Raw genomic sequence first — 20777 nt, 5'->3', positions numbered from 1 at the left:
AAGTTTCCTACTACATCTGCATTCATTGTGTTACCCAAACATGGATGGAAACATACTGATAGAAAAGGTCTCCTGCTGCTAGTCTTTTTAAAAGCACCAGCAATCTTCACAAGAACAAGCCACAGACGAGATTTAAAAGGAATACGCTCAGTGCAACATCCTGACCTCTGGGCCTCGTGGAAGTCTGCATAAAGCGCAGCTTCTGTAGAAATAAAGGGGGAATTTGTGCACGTTGTAAGTTCCTGCAAGACCAGACCCAAACTCCCTTTTTCAGATGATGTTCCTACAGACTTCACTGCAATCTGCGCCCACAGCCGCAGAACTTCCATCAAGCTGCTTGAGGAAAATGTTGGTCTGCGATCAAACAATTCCTCATGTGACCCTCACAGCAACGTGAACGTTTCGTTATTAGAATAAAAGGGGTGGGGAAAATATTCATCTCACCCTGAGGAATCAGGGATATAGGCAGACCTCCAACTCATGCTTCAAGAGCTGCACTGGCTGTCGCTATGTCCCTCTTCATAAAAATTTGCCCAACAGTCTTAAAAATCCCCTGTGAAGTGGAATCTGGACTCTAACCAAAGAGTCTAACCAAAATCACCCTGTTTGAAGTTCATGCTCTGTTTCTTGCCTCACCCACAAGTTACCTGCATTTTCTTTGTAGTGTTCTTTCACCTAATTGGAACAGTCCCCATCCCACACTGGCACGGTCGATTGTTGCTGCCAGGCTACAAAGCCTTGTTTGTCTTGACCAAACCACAAATGTTTCTTTTCACACCACTCCCCCAGTTTGTGCAAGGTCACCTGGAAGTCTGATCCTATCAGCCCGGCTGCTGGCAAACCCTTCCCAGCTTGCAGTCATCTGCCTATTTAATCAGTATATTCTCTTTTCCCTCATCCAAGCAGTTAAGGAAAATACCAAACACCACCAAACCAAAGCCTTGCAGAACCTCACCACACACAACCTCCTCCTTTGCAAGTGGACCATCTCTGACTGGGGTCTTCCAAGTGGTTCTTGGGTCTATATAATTCAATATATATTTTATTCCTCCAAATGTAAATCTTGGATGGCAGAGACTGACTGTATATATGCACAAAGCCCCAAACAATGGCAGATGTTACTCGACCATGACAGCAAGAGATTTATTGCAGAAGTCACAGGATACACACACTGCTCTGTCCCACTTCTATTTCCTTTTCTCGCAGCTTTGGCGGGATGGAGGAAGCCCAGCAGTTCAAAATTTCCCCTTTATACAGAATCAGGAGCTTTCTCATCTCATTAAAGAAAAGTTCATCCAAATGTTACATCTCACGACGACCTCATTTCTCAGTCAATTATCCTTCTGTAAAACAGTCCCCCTATGTCCCTTTTGATCAGTTTTATGCCCCGGCTGGCAATGACCATCAATTTGAGCCAACCGTCGACACACACGACCTCGGAGCTGAGAACACCACGGGGCGAATAGCTCCTGGCTGCTGCTGTGAGCCATAGGTGACCTTTCGGCTGTCCTATCAATGGTCCTAATTGTAGCTGACGGGGCAATTGGGCTGAAAATCATCCAAAACAAAACAGGAATCAGCAACTGAGACCAATCGGTTAAACCAACAGAGCACTCACTCGGGTGTTCATGGAGTCAATTATCCACATCCCATTTAAAGTGCACTTCAAAAGGCCGCGCTTCGGAAGGAGGAGGGAAGGAAACGCGATAGGGTCTATATTTGGCTCTCTGATCTCGAACAAGCCACGATCATTTTTTAATTCTTGCAAGGGGATCTTTTCCCTCCACCTAGCTGCTGGGTATGTGAGATCCGAGCCAGATTCCTCCCTCCTCCCGCATCACTCGGGACAAAATTCGTGTCTGACAACTTTTGCTCTCAATTCATTTATGCGACCCCACAGACTCTAAATCCTGCCCTTAATGAGCCTGATCCCTGCTGGTTTGCGGAGAGATGGAGCTGAAGTGCTATGAACAATCTTCCCAGTGTCATGCTAGAAGGAAAAGAATCTGGTTCCTCCTCTGTGCTGTGTCAGCCTTATGGAAAAAGAGTAGTAAAGAGTAGTAAAAATTTATTTTCATCATTAGATACTCAATAAGAAGCAGGCAAATAATGGATTTCTCAAGTGGCTGAGCTGAAGTAAATAAACAAAGGGGAAAAAAATTGACTTAAACAACATCTGAATTATTTCTGTGACCTTTGACAAATTAAGACACTAAAAAGCTTTGTTTGGGTTCAAGTCAAATTACTTTGCTCAATCCCAAAACATTTATTTTCATTCTGGAATTCTAATTTTTCTTTGACTTTTACCTTCTTCTTTCTTTTTTTTCTAAAAAAAAAAAGATAATATTTCAGGTCTATTTTAAATGAAAAATGTCCCTGCAAGGTAAAGAAAAAAAAAAGTAGTCAGATTTTGAATCTAGATGAAACATTTCAGCATTTCCAAGGCGCAATGCTTCATTGCAAGGTCAGTGTGAAATGTTTCATCATTTTCTGATTTCTTTTTTCATATCTTTAGACAAAAACCTTCACAGACACAACCCTTTCCAGCCAACTCAATCCAAATCTAAGCACATTCTTTGGATCTCCTTACAATATACTGTAAGTATATTTGCTGTGTTACCCGTTTCTGGCACGCTTTGTTTGTAGTAAAGACCTCACCTACAGTTCTTCCTGTTGCCCTTATTAAAATGAGATGGTAAACCAGAAAAAAAAAAAAAGGAAACAAGAAAAAAAACACACCCAGGACATTCCAGATGGAAGACTTTCCAGGATGAGTGTTCTCCACCCCCCAAGCTCCATGAAGCCATCAGGGAGACAGATGCGGAGACAGATGCATCCTCCCTCCACCCCAGCTGGGTTTTGGGCTTTTCTTGCTGCATTTTCCCTCCCCACTGCCTCTCTCCCCATGGATGAAAGTATCTGAGCAGGTTTCCATCCCTCAGGACACACCTTTGCGGGCTGCCCCTCCGCAAAGCCCCAGGTTTCAGAGCAGGATGTCAAGAGGCTGGAGAAGGAGCGGGGCGCGAGGATGCTGTCGGTGCAGGGGTAACAATGCTGGGTCAGCCCGTTACGCAAACGCACGCAGGACTGCCTCGACATCAAGCCTCAGGCAACCTGCAGCTCATTACGGATTAGTCAAGTCCTGGCCAAATTCAATAAGCCTGTTCACAAGCTTAAGGTTAAGTAAACCCTGACACGTAAGCAGGCCTGAGCATGGAGCAAAATAATGCAAAATGGAAAACTACCTTAAGAAACAGCTCCCAGAAGACAGTCACATACCGCGCTCTGCTTGTGATTAGGGGTTTAATTATGCAGGTGGATGCTGAAGGCTTGAAGTGCTGGGGTATTTTTTCTTTTCCTAAATACGTAGGCCCACACATTCCCACCTGAAAAGCCACAGAGAGGCACTTGCAGAGATGTGCTCGCCAGGGAACAGCTAGAAGTGTTTGTCTTCCAGCACATTGCCCAGCTCTGACCCAGCATTTCCAGGATCCTGTATGGTATAAGATGTGGAGAGCCAGCAAGTCAGTATAGATGCTTGCCATAATTATCCCTTCTCTCTCTCTGTGTCCCTCTTCTCCTTCCACCTTTAAACCCTTCTGGCACAAGCTCCGAAGTCCAGCCATTCCCCTGGGTCACCACCATGGTGGCCCCAGCCCAAGCATCCTCCCGGAGCGAGGTCCTGGTTTGGGGAGATACCCGGGCATGTCAGCATGGAGGCGGCAGGGGCTGACCCCACGCAGCTGAACACAGACCTTCACAGCCAGCCAAAGCTTCACGCCTCCCTGCACCAAGTTTGTATGGTTTTCCTCCAAACTCTTAACAGAGGGCAAGGCACAAGCCCAGGATTTACGGGCCGTGAACTCCCCCTTGGGCAAGTCAAGCCCTGTCGGGCTGGTAGCTCTCAGAAGTTGTGCTCAATCAGACGACCGTTGGGTGGCCTAAACCAAATTAATTTCTATACACATCTATATGTCAAAGTGCTCTACAGCAGAGGACTGAAATTCTCTCCCTTGTAGCACTAATTCTTCCCTTCCTGTGGAAGAAGTTTGTCCCTGCATGGTCTGGTGGTCACCAAACCACACTCACTACCCGCTGCCAATCACACAAGAACAGCAGCGTCATTCACCAAGGGCAGCTCAGGCGTGTCCTTTAACACTTGGGCATCGAACCACCACCACCAGGATTTTCAGCACCTCCGAGTAAGACACACAGGATCGGCCACACACCTAGAGACAGTGGATGTGAAGAGATGGATGCAAACCCATAAACGTCACCCACGTCCTGTGCTATGAGTACATGAAAATGTAATTTGCCTGAGGCAACAAGCAGCTCAGGATCCTCAGTGGCACCAGCTCTGAATGTTTTTGCCATATCATCGACAAGGCATGAAGAGGGCACAGGGGTGATGAGTAATGCTTTAATTACCTTTCCCAACAGAATAAAAAAAATAATAAAAATCAAAGCGGCGCAGCACCAAGCCCCACCTCTCCGCATCCCTCTGTGCACACATTTGGCTTCCTGTGTTTGGGCTTTTTTAACAACTGCATTAACAATCAGATCTCAGACTCTCTTCCCAAGCCTTTGCAGCCGCTGAGCTCCATTTCCAGCTCCCGAGGTCCACCGCATGCCGACACCACGCAACATGCCAAGCAAGCAGAAACCACACCATCTTTTTTCCCCAGTAAGTCCAAGGCCACCATCTGTACCCCCAGGCACTGCCCTGCCGCTGCCAACCTGGCACAGGACAGATGGAGGCAAAGAGGTACGAGGGAAATGCAGAAAGGTTGGAAAGGAAAACAGCGTGAGGGAAGCAGCGCTGCAGGTGGACAGAGGACAGAAACAGGAGTTTTTCCGTGCTAACAGTGCGCTGCAACAACTTGCTGTGGGCTGAAACTCACGTTGGTGAGATGCAGGAACAGATTTTCACCAGATCAGCCCCAGCCCTCTAGGAGATGGGGAGCTGGTGAGTCAGGAAAGCAGAGTGCTGTAAGAGGCAGAACTGTGCTGGCAGGTTCAGAGAACGAACAGAACTTCTCTGAACTCACACTGCGATACAAAAATGCTGTAACATTTTTTCAGGACATCTCCTGCTTCACTTTCGGATATACAAGTTTCGGCTGAAAGACCAGAAGAAACAGAAGAAGAGAAGAGCTGCAGGGGGGTGAGCTGGAGGTAGACGGGGAAGAGATTGGCGGCCCTACCTCCTGACTGGTACCAGTGGACTGATGTACCCACGGGGCCAAATGCACCAAATTTGGGTAGCCCTTTTTGGCAGCTCCCATGGGTCCCACCTGGCCCGGTGGGATGATGACAGTCACATCTGTCTGTCCCAGAGCACACCAGAGCCCCCAGTCTTTTAGCCCCAACTCTGCCTCTCCCCATACTTGGGGGATTTGGGCAGGCAGCTTTGGATGCTTGCAGGTCAATGATCACACAGCGATAAAAGCACAGCTATTAAGGCCTTAACACCGTAATTTCTTCTCTAAGTTCCAGTTTGACACATCTGTCATCAGAAGAGTTTCCTTCGCCCAGATGCGCCTGCGAAACTGGGTTCACAGAACAAAAATCCCAGCTCGAAGCAAATCACACAGCCCCAGGGACAGTGAGAGTGGAAAAAGTGGGGTCCGACCACACTTTGGGATGGCAAGAGCTGAAAATTAAGCTGGATGCCATAGCTGGCACCTCCCCAGGCCGAGGCAAGAGGCATCCCCAGAGCACGAGCAGCTCAGCAACGCGAGCAGCGGGGCCGGTAGCAGGTTTGCTGCTCCTGGTGCACAAATCAGCTCCTTTTATTCCCAGCTTCTTGGAAAGCCAGCTTCTTAAATTAGGACAAGGAACAAAAATGCATTTCAAGTGCGTCAGAGTTGCAAGGAACAAGAAGCAGAAAGGTTTTACTTAAAAAAAAAAAATTTGGCAAGAAGTAGATAGGGAGAAGGATCAGAGTATTTTTAAAGGAAGGAGGAAAGGAGTTCCCTTGTCCGAGACCTTCTCTGCACCCATAATAAGCCCGACAAACCCAAAATGAGAGATTATATAAAGTCTGTAATTGAAGGAGTGAAAGCCACAGTTAAAACAATCTGAAAAGACCAAGCCCTGAGAAATGCAATCCGAATCCCTTATCTTTTGATGGAAAAGAATGTGCTCCCTTAGATTAATGACGTGTTTACCCAAAAGGAAATCACCGCCCTTCTGAAGCAGCGAGTGTTTGTTCCTCCCAAGTCCCTGTTTTCTGATCCAGCACTGATCTCCCAAACCTCCTGTTTAAAGCCAGCACACAATGCGGCTTCCTGCGGCGGCGGGCCCCGAGCGATCCCAGCCTTAACCCTCTCCCCAAAACAGCCCTCGGCTGCACCTGTTGGGGAAGATCACAGGATATTTGGGTCCCGCTCCAGCCACCGCGCATCCAGCACAGGGACGGGCATCACGCCGGCGGCTGCCAGCAAGGCTGCTGCAGGGCGATGAATCAGCCCCATTGCATAAATAGTTCTGCGTCAAGCAGACAAACAAACCAGCGTGCGGTGGGACAACGTTTGCAAGGGGAAGCACTCCTTGCCTGCTTTCTGTCTCACCAAACGGCTTGCTCTTCTCCAAGGTGGCCTCTTCCCGGGTTGCTCAGGGCTTCGGCAGAGCATCCTGCTGCCCGTTCCAGGACGCTCTGAAAAAGGCTGGACTTGGGATGCTACAATATTGTGCTCTGTTGCGACAGGCATGGAGGAGCACGGGGTTTGTGCCCTGAAAACTGTGAGCAAGAAAGAAAGCCTAGAGCAGAAGTGCTGTGGGGTGGTTTTGGAGAAAAGCAAAAACAAAAACACACAGGGATTATCAGTCCTTCGCATGCATGGCAAACCCAAGTATTTGCATCCTTCCCTTCTGCCCAGAGACCCCAAGAAGGGGGAACACAGGCCCAGGTGTGGGTGACCCCCAGTAGATGCACTCACTCCCTGTCACTCACTCCGTGGGTACCATCCCTGATCTCATGCTGCGGGGACCTCGGGGCATCCTGGCCACAACAGCCCCCAGGTCACAGGCATCCTCCTTCCCCTAAATCCAACAGACCTGCAACAATGAGTGCTGGCCAGCAGCTAAAAATAGCACAAAAGCAGTAATAAACAAAAGGAGCTGCTTAAATCAGTCCCGGACAGTTGGATTTAGCTGATCGAGCACTTTTCATCCTTGGGACGCCCTCACCTCCTGCAGCCAACGCAGGAGCCTGTGCTCCCCCCAGCCCTGGGCAGCCACCGGGAGGGAGAGCTCAGCTCTGCATGATGCAGGGCTTCGTGGCGCAGGGACACACGCCCCCTGCTCCATCCCCCCCTTCTGGGGGATGGAGACCTGGAAAAACAACGGTGTAAGCCCTATGGAAGCTGTTTGGCCTCTATACTGGCTGTGCAGGTTGGTGGTTTTTAACTGTTTTTTGCCAAAAAAAAAAAAAAGCCAAGAAAAATACAATAATTAAAGAGCATTTTCTGCAGGTAGAAAATCTGAAATGTTGGTTAGGAGAAAAAAAAAAGAAAAGATTTTAACACTGGTATTTCAACATTATAAAGTCCACTTATGCTTCATATTACTTAATACTAAGTATAGTCTTGCCATAATATATAAAATACTTCCCTTACTATTTCTTGATGTGGTATCCGCTACCTGGCTGTTCAGCACTATTCAAACCTGCCAGCAGAAATGGTTTTATTCATTACAAGTCACACGAGAAATAAAACATCCCTTGCTTCACCCTTTTTCTAGGAAAACGTTTTGCACAAATGGGATACTATTATTAATTAGAGCGGTATTTCTTGGAAGCCATGCCCAAGGTCCCTGTTGCGGGAGGTTCTGCAGAGCTTCTCAGATGAAAACTCCCAGCCAGGTTTCTTAAACCTGAATTGAGGCTGAGTCAAGGCACAACAATTGGAGGAAAATGAGCGGCCTGGAGCTGCAGAAGCGATGACACACATCCTTTGGGCTAGCTCGCTCCGAGCTGCTCTGTGTATTGCTTGGGACAAAGCCCAACCCATGGGGATCGACTTCCCATCTTCCGAGAGGCAGCAGACAGCCTCAGCGGTCTACACGCTCTTCTGCCACACTCATGGCTAGAGCATCCCATACCTCCAAGTTACGGCTATATTATCCAGATGACAAGGATACTTCAAAAGAAAACTAGTCCATTTGTTGATTCTTTGTGTCCAAAACGATAGTTTGATTTTATTTTGGGGAGGTTTTCATTACCCTTTGCACAGCATACACAGCTACAGCTCTAAGTCTAGTTTCAGAAGTGGGAATCAAACAGCGTTTGATTTTGGAAAGGCTGAGCAAGACATTGCCACATAAAAGGATTATTTGTGTTTTGTTTGAAACCATTCACTGAATTCAGTTTAAATCAGAGAACACATTTTCCCTACTAAAACCACATTTCTCAATGAATACATTTCGTCTTTGAGTATAAAAGAAAACCAAGAACCACCATCAGGACATCCTCCAGGGCAGTGCAGATACAACCAGGCAGAAATCTTTCACCTACAGCCAAAAAAGGCCAAAAACTGTTAACACAAGCCAGCAGGGAAGATGATGAGCAGTAGATAAGAACCCATATCCTGCACAAAGTTTCCTCTTTAGCCTAGGACACGAATGCAAATTAGAAGCAAAGTGGCTGTAGAAAGACTCCAATACCCAGAAGTTACCTTCCTAAATTAAATCCCTTAATAAGGAAAGCTGATTCAGGGCACAGACGAACTGTGACTGGAATTAAACTCTGGGAGGATGGAATAAGAGAAGGTATCAAATCTCCATCGTTTGAAAACAATCATGTAGTGGCACACACACACACAAAAAAAAAATCAATGCAATTCAATAAAACTGTCCAGCTAAAACACAGCAACAGGGAGAGATGGAGGGATTACGGGATGATATACATCTTTCCCGAGCCAGCCAGTTTTGTGAGGCCCCTAGCAATAAGCAAGTGGCTGCTAAACCTGAGAGCGGGAGGTTTTATCAGGGTAAAGCCCCTCTGAAGGCAGTATCTAGCAGGGGACAAAGCCCAGGGTACCATGCAGCAGCTGACCTGTCCCAAACACATGGGGACATGGACCAGCTTTCTGTTTCTGCACCCTGAACAGCAACCTGCAGTAGGCAGCACGGGCTGACCACCACCTAAGCCACAGAGGTGTTTCAGGATTTATTTACAAGCTCTAGGAAGATAAGCTAAGCAGCATCTCGCAGGGAAACAGCGAAGAATTTAAAGGTTAAACCAACCACAAATGAAATCTCCTTTATTAATCGGGAGGGAGATCACCTCCCCTCCACTATGGGGCTAGGCAGGTTTTTTTCCATGCCAATACTATCACAAGCTGAATCGAAAGCCTAATTCCTACTGATACTCCTATTAAATGAGTTAAAAACTAACACCTACAAGATAAAGGCAAACCCTCTGCTGCCTCCTGGCCCTCTCCTGAGGGCAGCAGCACGTTGTAGGGCATCGACTGATGACAGGACCATCCCCACCTCTGCATGCTCCAAGGACGACACTCGCTCCCACACAGCCACTCACACAGCATAGCCCAGAGCAGAGAAGACTGAAGGGGAGCAGGAGGACTTAATGCAGAAAGGAAGGATAAAAGCTGGTCCCCAAGTCCCCGGGAGACCCAAAGCAGTGGGCTGTGGCTGCAGGAAGGGAGACAGCCTGGGACAGCTGTGACCAGAGCAGCGTCCCCGGGAACGCAGTGGAGGATCCATCGCTGGCAATTTTTAAGAGCCAGTTAGAGACATGCACATACCAGGAGCAGTAACAGGGTGGGGACAGAGCAAGCAAGCTCTCAAATCCCCTCATAACCCTCTTACCAGCCAGGCTGCTTGAGGCCAGGGAAGTGGTGATGAGGCAAGAGGACTGCAGGGAGGATGGTGGGCAAGGCGGTCGCAGGTTCTGAAGAAAAGCCAAACGAGAGGAAAGAGCGGCAGCCTGGGAGCTCTGACGGGACATTTTCCCCAAGCTTGAGCAGCCAGCATGAGGAAAAGTGAGGGCATCCATTGGGAGATGCTAAAAACTCACTCCTCCCCAGGGATGCTGCCAGCATCGACGAGGCATGATGCTTCGCGGCATCCCCAGCATGGCCCAGCGGGTGTGGGAGGGCAGGGACCCACGGGACCCCGAGCTCTCATCCCTTCCTCACCACCTCCGGGGAGATGCCTCAGGCTGGTGGGCTCAATTTTTACTTTTTTTTTTTTTTTTTTTTTTAAAAACCAACCGCCTTAAAATACCTACTTCAGAGAGACTGGTGTAGCTTTCCTGTCTGTATCTAAACAAGGCCCCTAACAATGTTATCACTTTTCAAAACACATCTGCGCTGCAGCTCCTAGCCCAGACAATTGGCAGGTAACCAGTTAATAAATTTCTTCGCCAGACTGTTGAATAGGCTGGCCCCGGCTCAAAGGTGATGTCACGCCAATTCAATGTGCTATAATTGGAAAAACCTGGGGAAAGCGATTGCATGTTTTTTAATAAATAAAGATCGCATTAGCAGCCTCCTGCTTTTATTCACCACCAGGTCTACCTTGTTCAGTAGCAAAGTGGGATTTTCTGCTGCCGCTCGCTCACTGATTTCTACTTGGAATTCGATGCCAGTTTCCAGATGTGTTTCAAGCCAGGAAGTCAGCAATCAGCCTGGATAAAGCCTCTGGGATTAACTGCAGATCATCTTCTGACACACACATCCTTCCTGCACCCTCTCTTAGAGAACTGGGGCACACCCCTCGTGCCCAAAAATACAATAGAACGGCCCAGGCCAAGCAGAGGCCTCTGATTAGGACGCTTTGATCGTTTTCACATTAAGTAGAATATGTGAATTATGTGCATTTCATTAATTCAATCCACCAAAACCCCTGAGGCATCATTTTAAGGATCTTTAGAGCTCCGGAGCGTTTATACGTACACACCACCTTAACAACTGCAGGTCCCCTTTCTGTTGGGGCAGCCCCATGCACATGTCCCCCCAAGTCCCCTCCCCACGGCTCCTCCCCAGCAGCACCCACAGGAGAGCACCAGCTCTCCCAGGCAGCCACGGGACACCCAAGGGGAGAAATCCTTCACAGGACTCGCCGTCGGAGGAAGACGTGAGGATAAACGTTTCTTTCCTAGGCTCTGTGAGAACAGCGTCAGAAAGCTAAAACAGAAGCGGGTGACACGGAGGATGTGGTTTGTGCGGAGAATGATCCCAACCAGAAGCACTCCAGCAGCAACAGCCTAGGGGCTGCAGCGGGCTGGATGCAGGCAGGGGCTGCGCTAAGGGCCTCGGTAGGCTTCGAAGCCTCCCCACATGCCTGGGAGATGAACCGCCCGGATTCCTGCCAGGAGAGGGGCTCAGCCCCACTTGGACGGCTCCGTGCTCACCCTGGGTGAGCTGCAGGATGGGGGTCCCAGCCCAAGCAGTGCCCAGGCCTCAGTCTCTCAGCCAGACCCCCGCCCTCCCATTATTTAACTCCCTGCCACAACAAAATCCTTATTTTTTTCTTCCCCAGGAACATTCCAGGCATTTAAGAAGCTGTAGCTGGGGCACTTTTGCTTGTATTGCAACTCCTTTCATCTCACCAACAAAACAAAGCAGGACCAAATTAACACCAGATCTCCCCAAAAATAACCCCACCCCTCCCAGTTTAATCCCACGGCCGCTTTGCTTTAGCAGGGTACCTGCGAGCAATTGCCAAAACAGGAAAGCAGGCGCCTAATTGAAGGGAGTATTTGGGAGTCACCCTACACAAAAATTAGCAGAGATATGCTAGGAAAATAAAAGTGTGGGCATTAACAGCATTCTTATCTTCTTTTTCCATGACTCTAATGTTCAGTACGTGAAGTGGCCAAAAAGCTTCGCATGCTGTTCTGAGGAGCTGCTCACGGATGGTGTCCTCTTTTATGCTCGCGGCTTCCCCTGAAGTGACTCGGGCTGATTCCGAGGTGTGCACTTACAGAAGTAAAATGCAAACAGGCCAAGAAACCCCAGCACTGCTGCTCTGCCTGGGACCTGTTACTCAGCAGTGTAGCAAGCACAAGGTCCCAGCTGCGGGCCAAGAAGCTGAGCGCTGATCTTAATTCACCTGCATTAGGTTTGTCAAGAAAGCAAGGCAGGAAGGTAACACGGGGGTCTCCGTTTCTGGAGGTAAGACTGAGTTTTAAGGTAAAAGGCTGGAGACAGCTCAGAGCCTGGTTTTTAGCTAGCACGAGAGCCCCTCTCCTCAACACTGACCCTCGCAGAGATCCCAGCGTGGGACTATGGCCCATCACTGGGGGAAGCACTGGCTGGGTCCAAGGTGGGGATTTAGAATTAACTCCAAAACCAGACAGTCCAACCCCGCTCTGCCTGCAGCCTGACCTGCAGCACCCCGCACACCCTGGCTGAGCATCATGTTCACACATCCAGCATCACGTTCCATGGTGCTTCAGGCTACAGTCCCTGCCTGGGGTACGGCACCCAAAGGAGTCTCCAGGGCTTGGGACCACACCAGCATGCAGAGAGGAGCCAAAGTCTTTGGGGCCAGGAGCAGGGACACATAGGGTCATAGTGCTCAGGTAAGGCAGGCAGTTTTGCTTAGGAATGACAGCGGTCCTCGCCTTTCTTCTTCCTTTTCATTTGTTTTCCCCCTTGTGTCTTAAATACACAAACACTCGTTTTTCCTGCCCTCGCTCTTTACAGCTTCTCCCCCATGTGGTGCCACTGCAGCTTTTCGAGGTTCCTGGCTCCCCTCGGAGGCCAAGCCCTGCAGTCTCCTCATGGGACGGCAGCATCTGGAGAAGGGACCGGCACTGCCCGGGCCTGGCTGCAGGACAAGCCACAGCGAGAGCGAGAGAGAGAGAGAGAAAGGAGAAATAGCAGCGGGAAGCCCTGCTGAGAAGCCCCTTTTGTGTAAATACTGCCTGTCCTCTGACTAAAAATAAAGGCAAACCACAGGAAGGGAGTGAGTGCTTGGCCCGCATCCCATGTTGTGTGCGCCTGCCTGGGTGTGAGTTTGGGCAACGGGGGAGACGAGCGAGGGGCCCCCATCCAGCGCAACCACACACAGGCTTCAGGCCTTCAGCATGGACAGGCATTCCTGCAGATTACTGCAATCCAAATAATCACTGCTTGGCAGAGGCACGCTTCTTCAGTGCTCGCTGAGCACTTGGAGCTGCGAGCGAGGGGAAATGCTCCCGGCGTAGCGGCAGGAGGACTGCTGCGGGCCCACTGCACGGGTGGCGAAACTGAGACCTGAAGCTGCGAGCGGAACTGTGGAAATCTACCATAAACAAGGAAGCAACGCAAACCTTTACAGCTCACAGGTCCTTCCTCCAAAACTACCCCTTCAGTGCGTGTCTCATGCTTTCCCTTGCATTTACAGTTACTGCTGTAGCCAATTAACCAGGCCTGAAACAACCGTACACGCGTGAAGCCAGCAGACAACCGACTACAGGTGCTCAAGGAGGGAAAGGCTGCAGCTAAATGCTGCCCACAAACAAAAGGACTTCTTGCTGTCGCCCAAGGCCAAAGATAACTAATTTCTGTCCCCAGAGCCGCATGGTTCCCAGTGCCTCCCCCAGGGCGGCACTCGGACACACTGCGACCCGCTGCCTGCGGCCGAGGGACGGTGCGATGGCATGGGGTTACCGACTCCCAGCACATCCCACCCGCCTGTGGGGTGCTGGCAGGAGGCGTTTTGCCAAGGGGTGCAACACAGGGGCAGGAGGCCGACCCTGACCTGGCCAGCCGGGGAGGCTGAGGCTGGCGGAGGCCGGGGCTCACCGTCGGTGCTGACACACCACTCAGAGGCCTGCTGGGGAAATGCAGCGCCGCGCCGGGCGTGCAGCCTGAGCTCGGGATCATTCCCTCAAACAGAAGCTGTCTAAAAATAAGACAAGACAGCGCAGCTCTTCCCAGCCAGGCCACAGACCCGACCACGCGGGCACAGAGCTGCTGGGCAGGATCTGGCCTTCCCTTGGGTCCCGCAGGCCCTCCTCTGCCACCCGCCACAGCTCAGCCGCCTCATTCCTGCTCCTTCCCCTATTTTCTGTCAGAAGAAAATGGCTCAGTGGTCAGCAGCGGATGAAATCAAAGACAGCTAACACTGACCTCAGCTTGGCCATGCCTCCTGCTGACGCACGTACTCTTCTCTCTCCTCCTGGTCCCACCTTTGCTTCCCTATCGTCATCCCTCACCCCGAACATTCCCCTTCTGCCCCTTATCAGAAAGGTCTCCTCGGTGCACAGCTGGAATCTAAGCCCCTACAGCTGAATTCTAGCTGTAACGAGCTCGTCACAACCGGAGATCTTTCCTCTCCAGCTACTTCAGCGGGTTTCCTGAATCCCTGCCTAAGATCCTTTCGGATGCAGGGGAACCCAAGAAAAAGGTGACACCTTCTGTTTACTCAGCTAATTACACTTGGTGATTGCCGAAGTGCTGGCTGCAGCGCTCGTCAACTCCCTGCAGCAGGTTTCCCACATCCTCTCAGGATGAGGATGCAGGGAACGGAAAGGGGGCTTGGGGAACCCCATCCCTCTGCCTTGCCAATGCCCAGCTGCCCCCCACCGCCTGCCCCACACTGAAGACCCCACTGTGGGCTGCCATCAGGCTGGGGAAGGTTAATGGGGGAAACTCTTTGGAACCCCAGCATCTCCCTTCCCAACCCCACCTGTCCTTGTCCTGAGCAGCAAAGAGATTGTGCTTCCTCAGCTGGGAAGCCTGGGGCCAGCACTGACCGCACACCGCAATGCCAGGGATGCCTTAAGGGATGCCACACACCTCCAGTGAGAAAACTTCCTCCGTGCCAAGTTGGAGCTGTAATAGTCTTCGTGCTGGGCAACCTGCTCTAGGTGGCCCTCTTTGAGCAGGGGGTCGGAGCAGCTGACCTCCAGAGGTCCCTTCCAACCTCAGCCATTCTGTGATTCTGTAATCTCATGTTTTCATCAGCACAATTCTTAATGCAAAGTCGAACAGCAAGCAGGTTACCAACCTCAATCACAAACGCAGCAGCTCTCAGTTGCTAGAAAACCTTCAAGGGCAATACGAGTGTAACAAATGCACACGTTAAAAGCTAGATTCCTGAGGTTAGTTGCCCAAATTAATGGCTTATCTTCGGCAATGCTCTGGAAAAACTTATTCCTTGCAAAATTAGGGGTTGTCTCTTACAGGCTTAGTAAGAAAGCACAGGAAAGCCACATCTGGCAGCCCCAAGCTCTACCTCTGTCTGGATACACACCTTCACAAAAAACCCTATGGGGGAAAAAAAAAAAAAAAAAAAACAGACAACCAACATGCACTGATCCCAAAGCTCAGGACCCCCAGCTTTACCTGGATCAAGGTGCGAAAAAGACCCGATGACAAAGTCCAGCGTCGAGACAGCCAGCAGCAAGAGCAGCAGGAGCTGGAGGCGGATGATCCACTTCACCCCCGCCAGGTTGATCCCGAGCAGCCCCAGCAGGACAGCCAGGGAAATGCCCCGCACTGCCCAGATGTTGCTGAGGCTCAGCACATCTGCGATGGACTCCGCAAAGCCCGTGATGTACATGGCACCTGCAACACACTGAAGGACAGTGGTCTGTGAGCATCCTGTGGGTGCAGTGCCCATAGCGGGCAGATATTTGTTGTCACGCGACAGTATTTAAGGCAACTCTGACCTACAAGGACTGAACCTTATTACTACAACAGAGCCCACTGTCAGGGCAGTGTGGGGAAGGCAGAGTATGCACTGCTCAGGTAAACACAGCAGCAACCAGCAACTTCCCACTGGCTTTAAAGTTTACCCTCAATTAACTTCCCAAGAGAAACCACCCTGACATAACCAAGGAAGAAAAGGATGAGTCAAGCTCTATAAGCTTCTTCCTTTCTCCTATTTCTCTGAAAGAAAGGCTCTTGGACAAACACCTGCCTGAAGAACGGCTGCATGCTTCCCCCTTCACTGCCTCCTAAGGTTTATTTTTAACTCAGTATTTGGTTTGGATGCATAGCCTGATGTTTCACCGGCTCCCCATCTTGCTACTGGAAGGCAGCCTGCACATTTGAGGAGAGCGCGTTGTGCAGCCCATGCCCCCCGAGCACTTGGGGAAGCCGTTTGTTTTTCTTGCTGCAGAGCAGGACGAGCACCCTTCCCAGGGTAGCTGGCAGTCTGCAGGACAGGACAGCTGCAGTGCAGGAAAACTGCTGCAGGTTCAGGCCTCAGATCACCCTGCAGGGCAGGGTAATTCCTCCCTTGGCTAAGCATCATGCCTTCGGAGACCTAAGCCTCCCGACCTGCCAGCCTGCTCTTTTACTTAGGTGACAGCAGCCAGGTAACAGGGAAGATATGAGCTGCATCGCGCACCTGGAAAAAGTTCCTGATCTGAACCAAGGAGCGAGCAGCACGCTCATGCACTATTTTAGGCAACCAACATACATGGGATTCACCTGTTCAGGCTCAGACACCTCCAGGACCACCAAGCTGCAGGAGGATTCACTTCCACCACAGGCAGACATCTCATTAAAAAAACAGGGGGCACACGTCCTAAACTATGTTCTGATCATTGACTCTTATGTCAACTTAAATGCTTGCAAATGGTTAAGACGTAACATTATTATTTTTCTTCTCATAAATGTTGTTATCCAGATAGTCTAGACGAGAAAGTTAATTGTCCAGGAAGGTGATTAGATTGGCCTATATACACTGGTTCTTCAAGTGTGAAAACGAGCTAGCTAGTCTCCACAGAATACATTTAAGCCTCGTGATTTCAATGCCCGTAATAGCTGTACTTCTTGGGGAGAACACATTTATACAACAGTTCCAGCAGAACAGACCTAGCACAGGTCAGGTGAACTACACCCTCAAAGAGTCTTCTCTTCCTTGCTGATAGCCCCACTATAAATATCTCCAGCAAAGACATCTCAGACCCTGCAAAGTGAATGCCTCGCTTGAGTGCCAATACATAAAAATTTGTTTGTTTAGGCCCATTCTGTAGTCCCCAAATAAGTGGATTTTCTCTTCTTTACTTGTGTTTGGCACAGCCTATACACCACCACTAAGAGGACAACACACGTACTACCCCCACGCTCTCTTCTCAGAACAGGCTCTCTCCTGAGCTGGCTGAGGTTGAACCCTGAGCCCACACTGCTGCAAGGGTGCACACAAACGCTGCACTTTAGACTTGAAGTACAGACAAAAACAAACAAACACCATAATCTAACTCCAATAAATGTATTAAAAGATTGAACACTTGCAACAATCAGCTCCTTAAGAGCATTTGCAAGCCACGCAATTTGCTGGGTGAAGAACACAGTGGGTTTTCCACACCCAGACAAGTGCTGCCTCATCTTCGCTTTTAGCACAAAAAGATTTTAGGGCTAGAAACCCTTTCCTTGCACAAACAGCTCTTACGGTGAGCCACTCCAGACAAGGAGACTGCAGAGGAGAGCACCAAACCCTGACCCTATAGTCGGGGCCACTGTGACCAAGCACACGTTGGTTTCTGTAGGACCTGGTACAGGCGTGCAGGATCCAACTAAACCTCTCCTCTGGAGCACCACAGGAGGACCCCAAGCTGCATCCCAGCTCAGCTTGGCTGAGGCAGCCCCAGCAGGCAGAATTGCAGCACGATGCTGAGCAGTTCCTCATCACTGAGGGCATCAGCAGCACACGGCCAGTTCCTGCCCCATTTCTGACCGGTTAAAGCACTCCCTACACAGCTTGCAGTGGGGATGCAGCTCATAGCTGGTGCAAAGCACATCGGGCAGAAAGTCCGCTGAGTACAGCCAGAGAGAAGGGAAACGCATCAGCTTTCGGGAGCACGCAAAGAGTTTCTCTGCGAGCTGCCAATTCCCACCCCGCAGCCCCCCATGCATGCTGGATGCCTCACTACGGGCTGGGGCTGCCAGAGCCCAGCTTTTACGACCCTCGGGACAGGCTGCAACCTGATTGCTTTCCCAGACAGGGTCCGCTCGGAGAGCGAGAGTGGAAAATATTACAGGAAGGATTCTCATGTGTGGCCCATTTCCATATCTTGGCTTGTAACTGCATTCAATTTGTATTTTATGGACACTTGCTTTTAATCTGGAGTGAAAGGAGAAGAGGGGATTATTTTTGGGTTGTGTTTTTTAAGGGTTTTCAGAGATTGCTGCAAGCCAGTCGTTTAAAAACAAACCTCAATAAAAATTCTTCCCTGCTCACCACATTTTAGACTGTTCATAACATCTTTATGGGGGGGAGGGGGTTAAGTTACTACAGATTTAAAAGATTACTTTCCATTCCTTATGTTTACTGCACTTGCATTTCTGTGCTTCACCGCTGGCTGCTTGGGGCCCTTCAGAAAACAGAGAAAATTTTGACTCCTGATCTCAAGAAGTCACTTAGCTGCGGTCTTCACCTCTGCCCAGCTCCCCTCCCGCTCTCTGTGCTCCCGTGGGGAAGCAGTCACGGCTCGCCTGGCCCAAGTGCTCCCCAAGGACACAGTGAGTGTGCTGAAGCCAACATAGTAGCCCAGCCTGCTCACTCTGCTTTAGGTGGCCACCCTGGCCTCTCCCTCTTCAGTTTAATTTAAGTCTCCTGCCAGCAAAGGAGTGTCTTGGCACCAGGGGTAATTTGGGATTGGAATGGATGTCCCGCACAGTTCGCCTGCTCAGACACCCAGCTCCTCCACCATTTTGACCGTGCCAGGTGGTGGATTGCCATGCACAGGCCTGCTCTTATGGGCATATTTAGAAACACTGCAAAGTTTTTAAATTTTTTTTCTTAATTACCTGGCCAAAAATATAAAGGAAGCCGATGGTCCCCCCAACTTGACCTCCAAGGACAGTAGAAATCATGGAGTAGACGCCTCCACTTCCAATGCTGCACCTCTCGCAAACCCCAATTCCGGATAAGACTGTCACCAGTGCGACCAGGACCACAAATGACACCAGAAACATGCCCATTACAACTCCAGTGTTTCCCTGCAATGAAACAAACAAACAAACAAAGACAAAACAACAATTAAAAAAATTCCAACTCACACAACACAGATCAATTGAGACCAAAAAAAAAAAAAGACCCACCTGCTTCTAGTTCCTTGTGATCAGTGACTATGGAGTCACTACAGATTAAAAAACAAAAACAACACACTGCCACCTTAATTAAGGTAACTGATTGCCAAATTTACAGTTCTTATTAATACCCTTTTGAAGAAGGCCTGCCTCGTCGTGTGGCCAGCCAGACCTTTGCATGATAAGGTCCTGCTCCATCACTGGGCTCCTGCATGAATCACTGATTTTGTCCTCTGGTTCAGAGAGAATGATGTCAAACAATGACTCAAGGACCACAGGGAGGTCACTGCCTATCGCCATGTTTCATTATGTTTTAGAATGAAATGTGTTTTTTTTCTTTTTAAAAAAGCTTTCAGAAAAAAAAAAAACAGTTTCAAAACTGAACATTTGGGATCTGTGACAACTGATTTATTAAAAGCATCAAGACAGCATTTTAATTTATCAGAACATTTACCTTTCAAAGCTCTAATCCTCCCAAATGATGAGATAACAAAGAACAAAACCCCAAAGGAAACACTGCGTGGAAGATAAATAATACAGTCATAAACCGCCTCACGCTGGGCCTTATCTGCACAATATATGCAAAGTAGCAGGTGGTTCTCGCTCTCAATTTACTCGCACGTAGTTTTGTGCGGAGGATTTCGCCCTGCTGACAAAAACTTCCTTCCTGCTCCAGGCAGAGGAAGCGCCAGGGAGGAGTTGCTGCAGGGTGAGGAGCAAAAAAGCCTCTGAGCAATGCCAGGTGCGTGTCTCACGGGGGCCAGCACAAACCCCTGCTTCGGGGCACTCATTTTGCTATTTGGGGATGGATTTTCCAAGTAGAGTGGAAGGGCACCTTCCTCAGAACCAAAGGGAAGGTGCTGAGTGCCTCCAAAAGCATTTGAGCGCCCCTTCTGCACTCAGGACCTTCCGTTCCTCTCTCTCACATGGCTGTAATTTATTTTCCAGGGTCAAAAGTTTTTCTTTGTGCTCCAGCCCACCTTCCCTGCTGGCAAATCGCTTAGTCCAGTGCACAGTGACTCCAACTCATTGTCAGAAATCTCTTCCAGTGCCCAGTGCTTCGTTAACGTCTGGCTTCCTCTCCTCTGCCTTGACTCGTATTACAGGCCGTGTCCCCATTGCTCCTTTCCAACCTCACTCCCTCTCCTCCCACTCCAGCAGTTTCTGAGGTCATGCTAGCCTTGATACGAGTTTGTTTATTACCAGCACTAAAAGGCTGCTTCTCAGCTTTGGGGTTGGTTGAAATCCCAGATCCTTTCTTTTTTTTTTTTTTTTTTTCCCCTTTCTTTCCTCTTTTCTGCTTTTTGTGAAACAACAGAAACATATCCAGGATGTTGCTATCATCATAAAATCCTATTTTGGTTCAGTGTCCCGCTGCCTTTGACAGAGCTTTATCTGGTCAGTAGGGAACGGAGCCAAGGTTTGTTATAAATGCAGCTGCTGGCTGGGTCAGCACCACAGTCCACTAGGATCTGACACTCCTTTTTAAAAGGACAATTGTTCTTTTTCTTCCACAGCTTACCCACTCACCCTCAGGTTAAAATGGTTAACAAATAAGACACGCATCAGTTGTGAAAAAAAAAAAAAGCACTCATGCAAACATACACATGGCCTTGGGCTTTCCCAGAACCTGCTGGAGGCACCAGGCTACGTGGCAGCTAGTTAACGCTAGCAGTTGCTGCAGAAGAATGGGTTAACACCAGGACCAGGAGAGCTGTAACTCATCCTTGCAGATCACCAGCAGGGAGGAAGGATGGAGTTGTCTCGCGGCAACAATAG

At 49.5% G+C, this 20777-nt stretch overlaps 1 protein-coding gene across 6 annotated transcripts in view; it reads right to left on the bottom strand.

The window, feature by feature from the left end:
* The window catches only part of SLC12A8 (solute carrier family 12 member 8), a 58275-nt gene that overhangs the window by 25905 nt on the left and 11593 nt on the right, over positions 1-20777 (bottom strand). For all 6 annotated transcript variants that reach the window (XM_066999972.1, XM_066999976.1, XM_066999975.1 and 3 more), the window contains 2 exons: positions 18717-18908; positions 15303-15534 (listed from right to left, as the gene is read on the bottom strand). In XM_066999972.1, coding sequence (XP_066856073.1) covers positions 15303-15534; positions 18717-18908 — 424 coding nt within the window. The remainder of the gene's footprint in view (positions 1-15302; positions 15535-18716; positions 18909-20777) is intronic.

This window comes from Anser cygnoides, chromosome 6 (assembly GCF_040182565.1).
Source record: "Anser cygnoides isolate HZ-2024a breed goose chromosome 6, Taihu_goose_T2T_genome, whole genome shotgun sequence".
NCBI lineage: Eukaryota > Metazoa > Chordata > Aves > Anseriformes > Anatidae > Anser > Anser cygnoides.
This window is presented reverse-complemented; position numbering and strand designations above follow the sequence as displayed.